The 18,535-nt window shown below is 30.9% G+C and overlaps 1 protein-coding gene across 2 annotated transcripts in view; it reads left to right on the top strand.

Annotated features, from left to right (window-relative positions):
- Nucleotides 1-4,416: 4,416 nt before the first annotated feature.
- The window catches only part of LOC127287480 (metastasis-associated protein MTA3), a 79,823-nt gene continuing 65,704 nt past the window's right edge, over nucleotides 4,417-18,535 (top strand). Inside the window, exon 1 of one of the 2 annotated variants that reach the window (XM_051314431.1) lies at nucleotides 4,417-5,643. In XM_051314431.1, the coding sequence (XP_051170388.1) occupies nucleotides 5,526-5,643 (118 nt within the window). In that variant the 5' untranslated portion in view covers nucleotides 4,417-5,525. The remainder of the gene's footprint in view (nucleotides 5,644-18,535) is intronic. The other variant, XM_051314432.1, reaches the window with a different exon arrangement.

Here is an 18,535-nt window from a genome sequence, read left to right as displayed (position 1 = left end):
ATCTATAGAAACTAAAGCGACATCTTTTAGTCACAACAAAACTACACGTTACAATAACTTTACTTAACTGCGTAAATATCCTCTTGCTGTCGGTATAGTAGAATTCTTATCACTTTTAAGAAAACTTTTTTTTTAAATTAAATTGCAATTATTTTAAACTGTGCTCGATAAATAATAAAATAATTTAAGGCCAGGTCCAAGTGAGGCAGCGCCATCTACATTGAAACTAAAATTTTGGAAAATTTTCAACAGCCTTTTCTTGAAAACAAGAAGGTAAAATGCTTTTTCCTTTATGGATAATTGATTATTGGCTAGATATACACGAGCTAAAACTTTTTTTGAGTTAAAATAATAAAAAAAATTTCATTACAATCAAAAATGCAATTTCCATTTGGAAAATTAATAAACGCTAAAAAATACACGACCTAAGATTTACCAATCACGAAAATAACAAAAAAAAAGTATTTTAACATAACATATTTTACTCATTATGACAGCCGTTTGGCAGGTTATATATATGTCACCAGACGTTTCGCGGTTTTGCCGAAAGGAGGAGATTGGCGCTGTTGCTAACCACCTGAAATACATAATCTACCAAAGGGCTGTCACAATTAGTAAAGCAGTATCAATATGTTAAATATTTAATAAAAATTTTTTTTGTTATTTTCGTGATTGGTAAATCTTAGGTCGTGTATTTTTTACCTTTTATTAATTTTCCAAATGGAAATTGCATTTTTGATTGTAATTTCTGAGAAAGTACTGTTACAGTTTTTGTGAAAAAAGTGCTCATATTTAATTTATTGACATGAAATTTTTTTTATTATTTTAACTCAAAAAAAGTTTTAGCTGGTGTATAAATTGCCAATAATCAATTATCCATAAAGGAAAAAGCATTTTACCATCTTGTTTTCAAGCAAAGGCTGTTGAAAATTTTCCAAAATTTTAGTATCAATGTAGATGGCGCTGCCTCACTTGGACCTGGCCTTAATAAAATTTTCAATTTCTATTAAATATAAATTATTTTTTCACTCATTTTACACTAATTTCTTGAAAATATTATGACAACTGACAACGAGTTAAAATCTACAGTTACCACTTGCACATATCAAGTGATTATTTATTATTTATCACGTTAATAATTAAAATTCTTACAAAAATTAACTCTATAAATGTTCATTTAACCTCACAATACTATTTTTATAAATTTTCATCAATTTAAAGCTTTTTTTTGATAATTACCTAAATTCGACTTAGATTCGCCCCAGCTTGGTCGAATTTAGGTAAATCAAATCCGCCAGGGCTATCTTTTTTTTCTAAAAAATCAAACCATCCCACGAAATTTTTGTATGTTTTTGTAAATATTTTTGTTTTCCTGTCATTTTTAAACGTTTAAAAAGTCTCCTTTTATAACGAAAACAAATTATAACCTCCAAATCTCTGATAAGAATTGGATAAAATGTAATATACTTGAGTTATATAAGGTTTTTGACGTATATTACGTAGAAAACATATTATACTTCGAAAACCTCATGTTACGTGTAACTTCACTACCCTAAACGTGGTACATCGTTTTAAAAATGTTCAATATTACTACAATAATTTTTATTCTTTTGTAAAAGTCATACAAAAAAATATAATATATATTATATATATATATATATATATAAGTATACCGTATACCTCACCGATCCCGAGTATACTTCTGTCGTGTACCATTGGAGTAAAAGTGACAAAAGATATTTTCGTCTCTTTTACTCCAATGGTAGATGAGGTATACAAGCGCATTAATGAAAATATTTAAAAAATAATAAAGTTAATTTTGAAAGTCCTAAGAACACCGCTTCTCTACTAGAGGTGTCATAATCGGTGATATGCAATTTCGAATCAATTAATTTTTCTAAACTGTGGCTATCAAGAATTGGCCTGATATTCGTAGCCATAATTAAGGTCTCCAATTGGGATCAGAAATCACGCGAAACTGACCCACCCCTGAGCCTTCTTGTAACAACCATCTTGGTTTTTTATCTCTTTCTTTTGTATATGTTAGAGAAACACGGAATGAAAACATGGCCACCACAACAAGGCTCTCACCAGATGGCGTATCGCAGTATTTCAGATCCCAATAAGGTTATTCAAGTTGGGTGGGGGAAATCCAAGATGGTTGCTTGCTGGTGCACCTATCAGCCTATCAGCATTCATTCCCACGAGAAATTTCTCGTGGGAATGAATGCTGATAGGCTGATAGGTGCACCAGCCATCATCCATCTTGGCTTTCCCCCACCCAACTTGAATAACCTTATAGGAACCTAAGAGCATTCGTAAACGTGGACGTATGACGTCACCAACGCTAAACTACATGGGAACCAATGCGACGTGTACGCAACGCAAACATTTAGGAACCTATTGGAGAAAGGCCTTCAAGGCCTTTCTCCAATGGAACCTAAACTTTTGTGTTGCGTGACTGACGCGTTGATTTTAGCATTGGTTGCCAATAGCAACCGACGCAATGCATACGCAACGCAAGAGTTTAGGATCCTATTGGAGAAAGGCCTTCAAATGGGGATGCGTCGCGTCAACGCTGCGTTTACCTTGCGTCGAGCCCATTGTGGAACCAGCCTAAATGGGAACCATCGCGACGTATACGCAACGCTTCTTCTTAGGCTTCAGTCCCATGGCAGCGTTTTGCGTTGAGTTTTGTCACTAGATCCTGAGTGTAAACATTGTAAACATATATCTGTATCTCTTTTACACTCATGGTCTAGTGACAAAACGCAACGCAAACATTTAGGAACCTATTGGAGAAAGGCCTTCAAATGGGGATGCGTCGCGTCAACGCTGCGTTTACCTTGCGTCGAGCCCATTGTGGAACCAGCCTAAATGGGAACCATCGCGACGTATACGCAACGCTTCTTCTTAGGCTTCAGTCCCATGGCAGCGTTTTGCGTTGAGTTTTGTCACTAGATCCTGAGTGGAAACATTGTAAACATATATCTGCATCTCTTTTACACTCATGGTCTAGTGACAAAACGCAACGCAAAACGCTGCCATGGGACTGCAGCCTTATGGTGCGCCTCCAATGAGATCCTAGGAACAAGCGTTACGTACACGTCGCGTTGGTTCCCATGTAGTTTAGCAATTAGCACTGCACACGTCATACGTATACGTTTACGAATGTTCTTAGATTCCAATTGGAGACGCTCCATTAAGGCCTTTCTCCAATAGGATCCTAAACTCTTGCGTTGCGTATGCATTGCGTCGGTTGCTATTGGCAACCAATGCTAAAATCAACGCGTCAGTCACGCAACGCAAAAGTTTAGGTTCCTATTGGAGAAAGACCTTAAGCAGCGTCTACAATAAGCGCGTCGGACGTGGACGCGAACGTGTACCTAATGAGGGAGAGGGGTACGGAAATATACATCTTTATCAAAAGTGCGACAAAAATCCCCATTCGGAAACGGCCTAGTGCACTTTTGTCCATATATGCCTACACTTTTCTTTCCTTTTCTAACACACGCTTTGTCATGGAAACACGTGCGTTAGAAAAGGACAAAAAAGTGTAAGCATATCTGGCCACAACTCTTAGGCTGCAGTCCCATGGCAGCGTTTTGCGTTGCGTTTTGTCACTAGACCCTGAGTGTAAACATAGCAAACATATATCTGCATCTCTTTTACACTCATGGTCTAGTGACAAAACGCAACGCAAAACGCTGCCATGGGACTGCAGCCATAGCCGTATGCATGCCCTCTTTTGCCGTTTCCGAATTAGGATTTTTGTAGCACTTTTGATAAAGTGTATACAGTACAATTTCGGTAAGTGTCGGGTGCTCGGGACCACAACATTTGATAAGTGTCGGATTGCCCCTTGAGTTGTGGTGGGACGGCAGACAGTGCCGTATCACGGTGTCTTCTAATGCTTATTAATCTATAATGTATAATTCTTCTCGGATATAAAAGATTAAATAATAATTTAATATATAATTAGATTAACATTCAATTTACCAATTATTTCAATTATTTCATAATTAAAAACATTATTTTTATTTTATTAATGTCCATATTTAAAAACGTTTTTATACAGCGCTGGTTTTTGATGCGCACGTGGAAAAAATCCTACACATATCGAGATCCAACACTTATCAAACCCGACACTTACCGAAATTGTACTGTACTCGGGAAATATGCAGTGTCCTTGTTTTTCCGTGCGAAAAAAGGACACTGCATACTTCCCAAGTATACACTTTATCAAAAGTGCGACAAAAATCCCAATTCGGAAACGACCTTTGCATAGTGGCATTCAGCAAACAGTGTGAGCATGCCTTCATGCATTAGGCTTGGCGCATTGGCGCTGTAACTTTATCCTCATAAATAACTGCGCAACCTTGGATTTGACTAACTTTGGTTGTCGTTGTATAGCGTGTGAAGCAGTTGCTCCTTGCTGTTAATATTCGACAGTTGTCTTTGGAGTATTTAGGGGAAGGGGAGATTTACATTAATTAATTTTTTCACAATTTTATGTCCCATGAAAACCGCTTATATGGATTTATAACAATTTTAATCAAACACTTTAAAATTATAAATTAACTGTTTCTATTGATAGGTGTTGTGTGTATAACAGTGAAAATCAGTTAAAATTTTTTTTTTTTTTGCAATTTCCTATGTTGTGCATAGGAATAAAAATGCGCAACGGTGCGCGGTCGCGGTGTTCAGTGTTAGTAAGTATTTGCAGATTGTAAAGTCAATCATAATCTAAATGTAGCGTTCTAGTATAGAATTTCTGGACTAAATTAATAGAAAAAAAATAATTAACAATTTTCGCCTGCTTGTGCGGTCTATAGAAAAGCAAAAGAAAGAAAGAGTTTTCGCGTCACTAAACAGCCTCAACAACTCCGAAAGGTGTGCGATCTCCATGGTGGGGAGCCGTTTTCGTAGGCCGCCGCCGCAGTTCGTGAGCTTGTACCTCGCGGCCGCTAGTCGCCAGCATCGTTCAGCAACACTTTTTCGACAGTCGGCGCTCGTCAAAATGAAAATGGCGGAATTTACTAGTCACTAAGAGAGAAGAAGAAGAAGAAGCAGAACAATGCGCGCTCATTTATTAATGTCTAGTTAACTAATTGTTGCTTGTTTCAACTTGGTTCACGATGCTTCATTTTCATTCAAAAATTGCCTAGTGTGTTGATTTACAGTGCTTGGTATATATATATATATGTGTGTGTGTGTCTTGAAAATCTTTCTGCTGATCGAAACTTAGTTTTAAGTTTACGTTTTTGTGAATTCAACATTCGAAGAGATTTTTGCTAGAGAAGAATTTTTTCCAAGTACACGGGAATTTATTTCTCTTTTTGTCGGGGGAAAGTTTCGATTCGGCAAATATTTTTGTCTCCTCTCGTCTGAACCTGAGAACTTGACTTCTCGGGGACGAGACGAGACATGAAGTGACACGCCAGGTGGTAACTGTATAGCTACATACAATTCTTGTTCAACTGGGAAAATAAAACACGTTAGGTTAGGCAAGGACAGCCTTCTTCATGCCGATGCCGGCCGAATACCACGAGAGCCACGGTAACCACGAGAACGCCAATTTCGCTCTCGGGTCCACGCAGCAGGACGCCAGCAACATGACGGCCAACATGTACCGGGTGGGAGGTAAACCAATAAAAACATTCAATTTTTTTCAATATAGAGAGACAAATGTTGCACCTGCCTTTTATTGCACTAAATAAACTTATTCTCAAATTTTCATTCCAGTCCGAAAAAATACAATTTTTATACTTTTATAAATATCATCCATTTGATTCTGGGAATTGAAATTTCTACTCAACTAATTTTTTTTTTTTTTTTTTTGACAAGTATAATTTGATAAAGTAGCGTCCCCGACATTAATTTCCGAATTTCCTATAGGAGCTCTCATTTTACCCTTCTCCCGGGCTTTTGCTTTCCTCTTCGCATTTGTATCTCTTTCCCCTGTCTTTAATTCCCCTTTCCTCTATTCACTCTGCCCACCCTCCGCAGAGAAATGGAAAAGACGAAAAACTGGTAAATTCTGCTATTTCTATTCATTACTGTTGTATGCAAAAAAAGATGAAAATCATCGTAATTATAATATAAATATTTAATACTTATTGTTTAAATGTTTAAAAAATACCTCTGATTGTACATTGAAAACATTGATTGCGACACTTTTACCCATCTCTCTGCCACCCTCCGTTTAATTCTGAAAGTCACCCTCTGTGTGCCTCTACCTCCCGACTCGGAGTCGCTCGGCATTTTCAACTTCATGGCTAGTCTACAGTAAACAGGGCTGATAAAAATCATGATATCTTTTTAAAAAATCCCTTTTTTTATTTCAATCTTTTTACTTTTTGAGATACATGAATAATGCCTAAAATTAATTTATTGTAAATATGATAATATTTCATTAGCTAGAATTTTCTTTTAGACAAATTTTTATTTCTTCGAATTATTTTTTGACAGAATTTTCATTAAACCGAATTTCTATATTCCAAACTTGTTATATAACCGAAAATTCTGACCAGGAAGTTAGATCAGTAAAGTTAAAATTTTCAAAATATAAATATTGTGCTCATTTGTGTAAAAACACTTTTTTTTTGAAAAACTGAATTTCCGCACTGAAAAAAAGTTCCAGCTAAACTTACTAGATGAATTTGTTTAAAAAATTTCTAGTTATTTTAACAAGAAAAAATAGTTAATAAGACTAGACAATTCGAGTTAAACAATTCTTGTTAATTTTTGGTAATATCAATTAAAATACACTATGTGAATAAATAACCAAAAAAATTTAACTAGGAAAATTCTGGTTTGTTAAACAACCATTTTAATAAGAGTTAAATTGACCGCAAAAAACCAGAATTTTTCAACCAAATTTTCTAATATAAAAACCAGAAAAAGTAGTAATAACTAGAATTCTAGTTTTATTGTAACTACATTTTTTTTCAGTGCGGGAAAAAAATCCAAAAACCATTTTTAAATATAAAAAGTTAAGGGGTTAGTACCACATCTCAGTAACTTTTCTTAATCATTTTTTTTTATTACAAAATTTATTTTATTTATTTTAAACATTTTATACGTCCAAGCGCCCGTCCTGCCGGAAGGCTTTTTTGGATGGCCCTATATATATGAGGGTGGTAAAAAGGGAACTCAAAATTTTTTTCTTTCACCCTTTCTTATTAAAGTAGACGTAAAAACAAAAAAATTCATGCGTTAGACTTTAAAAAAAATAATATTAAACCATGTTTCGAAGCCTTCAAACTTTGCATGTTTGCTACAAGCCAAAAAAACAGTTTTTCGTAAATTCACTGTAAAATCTACAAAAACCAATATTTTTCGGTCTAACTACTCTCATTTTCTTCTGAAGCCTTCAAAGAATAAAATGTGATAGTTTATTTTAAAAAAAATTCAGTTTAAATATTTTTTTGGATTCGTCAAAAAAACCCTATAAAAACGTTCTTTTTCTTTGAATTCCCTAGCCTAGGGATTTTATTTTACAAAGTTTATGTTTACATGCGCTAAAAGCTTGTGTGTTTTTACCTTTCCAACGATATATTTTACTTTTGGATTATCTGAATCCATGTTAATTTTATAAAGCGATTTCGTAGGGACTCACGTGAGTCTTTTTCATCCTGCCGGAAGGCTGTTGGACGTTCTATCATTAAGGGGTTAGACCACTGTGAAGACCGAAAATCAGAACAATTTTTAAAATTTTTTTCAAGAACAAAAAACCAAATTTTTTCTTAGTTTATAACTCAAAATCTATGCACCCTAAAAAAAGTAATCTTGATTCTAGCGAATTCCTCTTAATTTGATGCATATTTTCCTCTTATATATTGTATCAAAAGTAATAGTCTTCACTTGAGAGGATTTTCCTCTCGCATATAATTTGACAATTAAGGTTATAAACAGATAAAGAAAAGCTATTATCATGCACTAAATTAAATATCTTTAATTAAATATTAAATATAATTAATGATTTATAGTTAATTACTTACATTAATTAATAGATTTGTTTATTTATTTAACTTTAATTCAATGTTTTTGACATCAGAACCTCAAAAAAATTGTTTTGTTTTATTAATAGTCACCAAAGAATAAAAATATTCTACATTCAAGTGGAATACTTTTGTTTTAAGAGGAAAAATTGAGAGGATATTAGAAGAGGATTTTTCCTCTAAATATGAGATTACTTTTTTTAGGGTGTGGAAGTACGTAAAGGATTTTGAAAAATACCTTTAACTTAGGTCAATTTTAAAATAAAATGAATAGTATGCAAGTGAAAAAGTTTATGAATAATTTACATAATAATTTTTATTTCCATCTTTCCAAAAAATCGAAAAAGTAATTTATAAACATTCCTACAAATAAAAATATTTTTATGTACATAAAAATGACTATATTGAAAAATGACTAATATTTGCCGTGTGGAAATTTATCGTGGAAATGTATTGGAAACTGTACAGTGGAGCTAGATTCAATCGAGCAACTTGAGAGGAAAACTGGACAGAATCAAGTAGGGTATGTGACGCTAGGGATAACTAGTTTTTTTCCAGGCCTGTTGTCTAAAGGCCTGAGCAGAATAGAAACGTAACCGTAATCGCAATCGTAAACGGAAAAATGAGTTAGAGAAGGATAGTCATATATTGTTGTTCTTCTCTTACTAATTCTTCCGTTTGCGATTGCGATTCCGGTTACGTTTCTATTGTGCTTAGGCCTTAATCCCTTTCTAGTAAAATAAAAATTTCTAGCCAGTTTCATAATATTAAAATATACAGTTTCTATCCACCCAAGGGTCGACCCAACTTCACATAGATGATAATACCTACACACAAAAAAATTAAATATGAAATTAATTATACAATTAACACATTATTTAAAATTGGAGACCTTATATTTACCCCTATCTATTATTATTTAACGCAATCGCTTATACATAAATTTTGGAAAATATTTAACGCTCGCTAGGATCGAACCCCCTAACCCAACGCTCCGTAGGCTAACACGCTAACCATTACGCCACCTTAACATGAGAAAATAAATACAAAATTGATTTGATAAGTTGAGATTTAGGAAAATGAATATACTTACGGTGCAGAACAATAAAGAAACAATAATTATATATAAATTATAATTTATTTTTAATGTTGAATAATTTATTTAACATATATAAGTCAATATTTTAATTTTTTTTATTTTTACCATTTGGTAAAAAAACTATTTTTGTTTAAAATAAGATTATTTTTTTCAACTTCAAATTAATTTGTTTAAATTAAAATTAATAATTCTTATTAATTTAATCAATTAAATTTAAATTAAAATTATATAACATAAAAATAACAATAATTAAATAAATATATTTTTATTGATTTATTTTTTTAATTTGTTATTATGAATATATGTTATTTTAAATAAAATTTTATTTATGCTTACTTGTTTTACTTGTCAGTATTAACCCAATAAAATAAAAACTTCAAATCAATTAAACTTATTATTTATAATATAATGCTTACATAATATAATAATAGCCAGAAGGATATATGCACGTCAAAGATTGTCAAAGACTTAATTCGTCTGCTAGATAGTTATTGTAGCGAATTCAGTGACACCTGCTTGACGGATTTATATTAATTTTTCATGACGGTATCCTAGGCCGCATCTTGGTAAATTATAGACAGCCTACTGTACGAACTTGTACAAAAATTTTAAGTAAGCATTCTAGACAATAACTAGCTAAATTCTAGAAAGGCTACATATCTAAAGAAATAAAGTGAAAAATTTATAAAAACAACACATGAACTTTGAGGGGCCATTGCAGTTATTTGAGAATAAATTTACACGACAAACACTGTCTACCTATAAACTAACACTAGGAAGGTCACGATAAATTTCTACACGGGATACTTTCAATCGAAAAAGAAAAATTAAAAGAAATCATCTAATCAAAATTTTCTTAAATAAAAAATGTTGAGAGGAATTTTCTTCTTATTCACCGAAAAAAAAATATTCTTGTATTCAGAGGAAAATTCCTCTTACAGAATCCTCTTGAATTTTATTCTTAAAACAAGAGTATTAGGGGCCATTCATAAATTACGTTGCGCTTGAAGGGGAGGGGGGGGGGTCAAGAATTTGCAACACTCAATTGAAAAAATGGCGCTAATGTATGCAAAATGTGCAACATGGGGGAGGGGGGGAGTCGAAAATGGTGAAAAATAGTGCAACCTTATTTATGGATGGCCCCTTACTCTTTAAATGAGAATATTTTCCTCTAATTTCAAGAGGATCGAAACAAAAGGACTATTCTAGAGCATTCCTCTTATATTCAGAATAATCTTTTTAGAATAAAAATAATACTCTTAGAATTTAGAATAATCTTCTATGTTTAAGAATATTCCTCTAAATTCTAAGAGGATTTGCCATAGAAAGTCACTCATGCGCAAAGATGATTGCGTCATATCATTTACGTCGCGTCATAAATCGCATATCATACGTGAAAAAGTTTTAGTTTCTGTGTGAAAAAAGGGGAATAAACCAAAATGGATAATAATCTTTTAAATATCTTGATAGAGTTGCAACTTACACAATACGTGACTCTTTTTGTAGGTAAAAGAAATTTTTAAAAGTAATTTTTAAGAAAATTTAAATAATTTTGAGGTTATGCTATTTAAAAATTTATTTTATTACGATTTCTATTTATTTTAATTTTATTTGAAAATTTATTTAAAATAAATTTTCAAATTTAATTAATTATATGTTTTGCGCATAAAAATATTATTAAAAATAGATTTAGTTGATTTATTCAAAAAAATTAAAATCAATTTCAATTTATTTATACTCAAATAGATGTAAATCATGGAATAACAAATTTTATTCCTTTTAATTTTATAGATTATATCTATGACATACAAATTAGATGATTGCATTTTTATTATTTCAGAGTTCTTTTTAAGATGATATTTTCCTCTTAAAATAAGATTATTCTCTTAAATTAAGAGGAATAATTTTACATAGAGGAGAATCCTCTTAAACCTAGAGGACATCCTTTTGCAGCATATACTAGAGGAAAATATGCATTGAAATAAGAGGAATCCTCTTGAAACAAGAGGATTTTTTTTCGGTGTTTAAGATTTTATTTTTTTCAGTGCAGATTATTTGACGCACACGACTTCGACCGCAGAATACTTTCGCCCATATCCGACTCTCCCCCTCCAAGGTTTCTTTAAAATATAAACGAGTAGAACCTAATTGGGAACGGTTGAACTGCGATGCTCTATCTAGTGGTAAAAATATTAATGAGAAATAATGTGTCGTTGACAATCAAAACACATGTTATAGTTGAAAAAAAATTTTAATATTTGTATCATAATATCCCTTATTTTTTTATAAAATGTAAATTGTAAACGTATAAATATGGATTCTAAAGTAGAATTTACTCCTAAGGAATCAAAAAGTAAAATTTCTTGCTCAGTTTTCGGGTGTTCTAGTAAAATGTGCAGGAACAAAAGTCATAAACTTCTCTTGTAAACATTTGTGCTTACTAAGTGGACTCGGTACATATTTTTTAAATGATTTTGAATGCGGTACTTTCCATAAATATTGTTTATCAGTAGATGATACTGTGTCAAGTTCATTAACATTTATTCTAAAACATAAAAAAGAAAAATATAAAAACTTAATTTGAAGGTAAAGTTATTTAATTAATAAAAATAGTATTTATATTTCTCCACTGTAACACATTTCTGACTTTTTGTAAAACACAATTACTTAATTATTCCTTTTGTACTAAAAAAAAGGTATTGAACGAAGGAAATTTTATTTGGTTCAAGAAAATCGTGGGACTGAATACGGTCAAATCAATTATGCTACTGTTTCAAGAAAACCATTTACTTGGTACAGTATATTTGAAACAAGAACTATGTTCTTGATCCAAGAAAATATGGAATTTGATCAAAAAGTTAATCGACTTCTATGAGTAAAATATTTTCTTGTTCTAAGAATATCTGTAGTAAAATCAATTATTGCATTTGATTAATTTAAATCTTTGTAATGTTGGTTCAAGTAAGTATAGATTTATATCAAAATATTATTTAGATTGTTAGAAGAACGCATGTTCTTGGTCCAAGAAAATATGGAATTCGTCTAAGAAGTTAATTGACTTCTAAGAAATGTAAACTATATTAAGTCAAGATCATATATATATTAAATCAAGAAAATATTTTCTTGACTTGAGAAAATTTTTGGAGTTCAACCAAAAAAATATTTTTCCAATACAAGTAAATATTTACTTGAATTACCCCCCCCCCCTCCTACACCCCTTCCTCATCCCACCATGTCTAATTCCTAAGTCAAACATTTTTATTTATTATTATTAACATTCATATTTTTTATTATTTATTTAAATAATGCTTATTTTACATACATACTTATATTTAATTAATACTTAACAATTAAAACAAGTATACCTTGAATGAAAATTTTTCACCGTGCGAAGAACTGAACCCGGGTTGCGCGCACCAGAAGCAGTAACGTAGACCACTATGCCATCTTGACACAATTGACGATTTTCAAAAACTCCTATTTAAGTTTCATATCCATTTGGAGAAAAATATTTTCTTGGATCAAGAATTCGGGATTTGTCTTGAGTAAAACATTAATTCAAAGCAAATGAATAAAACTATTTGATTCAAGAAATGAAAATTTTTCAGACAATATTTTATTATTTTGCTTAAGAACATAATATTCTTGATTGAATACTTTTTGGTACTTCACAGAAAAAACGCTGGATAAATTTTGTTGCAACTAATATTAACCAATGCTAATTCATGTGGCGTCTTAAAATAGGCATTTTAAAGAATTTTTATTGGGTAGAATTTCATTGCATAGAATTTTCATTTGTCCGAATTTGCAAATGGCCGAACAAACAATGGACAGAAAGATTTCGGCGTGATTTTTAAAATCAACCAATCAAAAATTATCCATAAAATTGTGATTGGTTGATTTTAAAAATCGCGCCGAAATCTTTCTGTCGATTGTTTGTTCGGCCAATTGCAAATTCGAACAAATGAAAATTCTGTCAATTAGAAATTCTATTAAATGATTTTTAGGTTACGTAAAAATTCTGTACTATGAAAAATCGGTTATATGGAAATGATCTTAAATAATAATTCGAACAAATAAAAATTCATCTGAAAGAAAATTCTATGCAATGAAATTCTACTCAATAAAAATTCTTTAAAATGCCTATTATTTTAAATGAAAATTCGAGCAAATAAAAATTCTGACAAATGAAAATTCGAACAAATAAAAATTCTGTTTGTTTAGATGAAGCTTTTTATATGAACACGGATCGGAAAGAATTATTATCACTTCTTCTTAAACTCGCTATGTATTTTTAGTAAATTGACTACTAAAGTGGGGTAAAACTGCAACGATATCAATTTTTCCTAGTCTGACTAATAAAATTTGGCATTGGATCGAAAATTAAATTTCACGAAAAAACATTTCGTTGAGTGTCAATGCAAGTGGTCACCCATCCAAGTACTAACCGCGTCCAACGTTGCTTAACTTCCGTGATCTGATGAGAACTTGTTCCTTCGCCTTGGTGTTTCCGCTGTCTTGTCTTGATTAATAACTGTGTCGTATAAATATTGTATCGCACCTAACCTCACTTTTACTGACACGAAGTAACACAATTACACTTCAACTTTACAAAAAAAAAAAACAAAAATAGTGTTCATTTGAAACTGATTCTCAAAAACTAAAAGAATTACAAGCTTGGATATAAGAGATGTACATGACATGATATATTTTTTGGGGAGGATTCATAGACAAGCTCACATGTGCTCAGGAGAGTACTGTATGTTTTAAGCGCCCCTAACTTCTTAAAAAAAAGTATTTTCGATGTATAATCTAACCGGATAGTGAAATTTTAAAGACAGAAAATAAAAATAACCTAAAGTAAAGCCTCATTAATATTATTTATGATTCAATTAAAAATTAATTAATAATTGTTGCGATTAAGTCGGGGCTTCACCTAACCCTTTTTAGTTACGACACTGTCCACGTCGATTTTTTCTTAACTTGACTACTAAATATTGAAAAAAAGAGGTCATATATTGTTAAAAAGACTTCTATTAAATAAGAAATTTCGTCTTTTTCTCGTTTTTTCCCCACTTTAGTAGTCAATTTACTAAAAATACATATGAGTTTAACAAAAAGTGATACTCAAAGTTTCTCCGTGTAATAAAGAAACAGAAAATTGGTTTAAAAATCCTTACTTGATATTTTATTTTTATTTTTTAATCTTGGGACCACTTTTTTTCAAATCGAAGTTTACAACAATTTGAAAAAATTCTTTAAAAAATGTTTGTTTGCAAATTAAAATTTTTTCTTTATGGCCAAAGGATACCTTATTTATTGTGCTTTCATACGGTATATGCACTATTTTTAAATATCTTAAATCGTTTGGATTCTAGAGCACAAAATCAAAACTATGACTGAAAGCAGTGGTTCTTGAATTTTAATCTTGTTTTCTGGATTTTATGATTTTTTCGTTCGTATGTTAATTCGAAAGTTTGGATTCACTTTATACTCATTGACAATTCATTTTTTTGGTCCCTACAACATCCCCAAAAAAGAAAAAACCAAAAACAAAAGCGGGGAAAGCAATGGTTCTCAATATAAATGTAACCGATTTGACGATTTTTGGTTATTTTTTAATCTTATGTTCATGTATAAGCTTGAATCCACTTTAAACTCATTGATAGTTCTTTTTTTTGTCCCCAGTACATTCTCAAAAACGAAAAAAAAACGCGGGAAAGGCAGTGTTTCTCAATATAAACGTAATCTTTGTTTCGAATTTTTCGTTTTTTTCGTTCTAATGTTAATTTGAAAGCTTGGATCCACTTTAAATAAACTTACAAATCATTTTTTTGGTAGGGTCAGCCGGGGTAAATCCGAACGGGGGGTTAATCCGAACGCTAATTATTTCAGCTTAATTAAAATTTTTAAAAATAAGTTCGATATGAGAATTTTTACCTCAGATCCTCTTCAAGAGATTCTAAGTATTATCCCATTTTTCGTTTGTTAATTAGCAACAGCATAAACAAAGATAACGAGTATTGCAAAAAAGATTGAAAATCAAAGATGACACTCTTTCAGTATTTTGTCTCGTATTTGAAGAAAAAGGAGCTAAAAATTCATTTTATTATTTATAATTGTTTGTTATGAATACTAGAACGGAAACTATTTTTCATTTTTGCCTTCTGTAAAATTTTATTAATAATATCGATTGGTAGACACTTTTCCCAATCCGCGTTTCCCAACGCCTTTTTTCCCAATGTCCATTTTTCCCAACAGACATATTTCCCAAAAGCGGGTCGCTTTTCCCAATGGTCATTTTTTCCAATAAGTATTTTTTTTCTCGAAATTAATGATAAAGTAAAGGACATGCGTATAAAAATGAATCACAAAATAATTTATTATTCCCATTAATAAGATTCAAATAAAAAAGGTGTACACGGAGAGAAATTTATGCTACTGGGTAACATAATGATGTTAAGGGCTACCATATTTAGTGCTAAATATACAGACAGCGATATAGATTGTAGTATTTACTATCAGATGATTATAGAAATTTGATTGTACAATTTACAATCTTTGATGTTAAAAATTTTATACGATCTCTTTACGTTCTCGAGTGGCAAATATACACGAACCTAACCTCGCTTTTTTGTAAACTTAAATAATTTCATTTTATTTTAATAAGACATTTCGATAAGAATTTAAACTTTAAACTTTTTACATAAAAAAGAGTATGTCTATTTTTTCACTCCGTCTATAAAAAGGACTTGCTTAAACATAAATATATTTATCAAACGGTACATTTTTTTCACAGAGTCAATTGAATTTGTATTATTTTACTAATTTTTAAGTTTAAAAAAAGTAAGAAAAAATATGAAAAAGTTTTTTTCCAAAAAAAAATTTCAATAAACACATGTTATGCCAATGGTTATAAATAACAAATGACTTTTTTATTATTAATAACAATGAAGTTAGTCGGGCATATCTTGGAAACGATTGCAATTGTCCATTGGGACAAAAAATTTGAAAAAAAATTTCATTGGGAAAAATGTCCATTGGGAAATAAATTTTGGGAAAAATGACCATTGGGAAATATTTTCATTGGGAAAAATGGACATTGGGAAAAAAGGCGTTGGGAAACACGGATTGGGAAAAGTGTCCCCCTACCCCTACTTATCAGACCGTTCGTATTTACCCAGGAAAATTGGAAAACCGGGGTAAATCCGAACGGTATTTTCAATCATTTTTTTTTACATCAGAGCCACACAAAATTGTTTTTATTTCATTACACTATTATTTTAACATTATAAAAGTACATAGAAAAAAGTTTTTCTTTCTATACGTATCCTCGTTAGTAATTAATAAGCAGAAACTTAATCTCTGTTCTCTCGAAGGAGTGTTTCAATTTTTTTGCCAAATGGTTTGTTGAAAAAAGTTTTTCAGGATCTTAATAAAATTTGGTATTCTACGGTTTTTGGGGTCGCTAATTACCAATTTGAAGTCAGTTTTTCAAAATTCAAAATGGCGGACGAGAATTAAAAAATTCATTGGATTCGCTTGAAAATTGTTACTCGGGGTTTCAGGGTCGCTGATTACGAATTTGGAGTTAGCAAATTTGATCACTTTTAAAAATAAGTTTTAGGAAAGTCCGCCATTTTGAATTTAAAAAATTTGACTTTTATTTTTGTATTTACATTCAATCACTCCAAAATACTTTCTGTAGCAAGTTTTGCAAAAATCCGTTATGATTTGATAAAGTTATTGAAGGTTTTAATTGTGTAATGCATTTTAATTTTTAACCTGTTTGATTTTTGTATTTATATATGATGCATTATTACATAATAGGTTTATTATCGTATTTTTTTGAGTTTTTATATAAGTTTAACAATTGCAATAATTTAAATTTATTTTCCCTAAGATTTTTCTGAAATACAGTGGCGTTCGTATTTACCCCGGTATTTTAGGAAAGTTGCAAAGTATCGAGGTAAATACGAACGCTAAGTTTCCTGCGATTGTAATTTATCAAAAATTTTTGCTACCCCATAAAATTGTTCTATGGAAGTAAAGTAACAACTTCATGCACCAGAATACCGGAAGTATTTTTTTTTTAAAGAAAAAACTTATGTTATTGTTGAAACTTACTAAAAGCGTTCGGATTTACCCCGGTTGACCCTACCTAGTATATCCGCAAAAACGAAAAAACGAAAAAAAAAAAAAAACGCGGGAAATGATTGGTTCTCTGTATAAACGTGATTGATTTGGTTTTTTAGGTAATTTTTTGATCTTGTGTTAATTCAAAAGCTTGGATCCACTTAAAATTTACTTACAAATCATTTTTTTGGTGCCCAGTACATTCCCAAAAAAAACGATTACATTTATATTGAGAACCACTGCTTTCCCCGATTTGTTTTTGGTTTTTCGTTTTTGGGGATGTTGTAGGGACCAAAAAAATGAATGGTCAGTTACTTTAAAGTGGATTTAAGCTTTCGGTTTAACATAAGAGCGAAAAAATCATAAAATCCAAAAAACAAGAACAAAATGGAGAACCACTGCTTTTCCTGGGTTGTTTTTGTGATTTTTGTGTTCACAAATTTTAAGAATTTTATATTGTTTAATGTTTAAGTTTGTTTTTCGGTTTTAAGAAAAAAAAATTTTTCCGTCGAATCAACGTTGGTAACTTCAGTCTCATGTTATTACAGGGTTGCTATGCTTTCTGGAAAACCTGGTAAAATCATCGAAATTTGTTCGAGAGAAATTGTGGCAACTCTGCCTGTATTAGCATTTTAAAATGTCACCAAGAAATGCAATTAAACGAAATTTTTTTTCTCTCCACGTAATATGTACAATTGTCTAAATAGAATGCTAAAACCAAAACTTTTTTTGACAATATAAGTTTAAAAAAATGTTCTTTTTGTTTAATTCTAAACCAGAAAGACCCCTTAAGTGTGAATTTCAAAGTTCATCAAAACTTCTTTCTACCTTGAGCCCTCTTGAGTCTTTTTTCGTTAACATCATTACAGTAGTCGAAATTTAGATTTTATTAAATACTTTTGTTTGTACTTTTGTACCTTTAATAAAATAAATTAATAATTTTTTGCATTGAAATTGTACCTATTAAATAAATTTTAAAAATATATTGAATCCACAATTTCGTATCAAGATGAAACCAACAGGATGCATGAATATGTTCCAAAAATCATTAATTAGAATTTTCATTTTATGCAATTTCATTTATCATAATTACTTTTGAGCCGAATTTTTATTTGTTCGAATTAGTATTTTGCAGAATTTTCATCAAACCGATTTTCTATATTACAGAATTTTTATATAACCGAAAATTGATAATTAAAATAAAAAATAACAAAAGTAATATAATTGACTTCACAGAAATTTTATTTGTTTAAATTTCTATTTGTCAGAATTTTCATTTAATATAATAGGCATTTTG

The sequence above is a fragment of the Leptopilina boulardi genome, unplaced genomic scaffold (genome assembly GCF_019393585.1).
Source record: "Leptopilina boulardi isolate dan_hultmark-lab unplaced genomic scaffold, ZJU_Lbou_2.1 LbouV2_371, whole genome shotgun sequence".
Classification (NCBI taxonomy): domain Eukaryota; kingdom Metazoa; phylum Arthropoda; class Insecta; order Hymenoptera; family Figitidae; genus Leptopilina; species Leptopilina boulardi.
The sequence above is the reverse complement of the archived record's forward strand: the minus strand, read 5'-3'. Positions and strand labels throughout refer to the sequence as shown.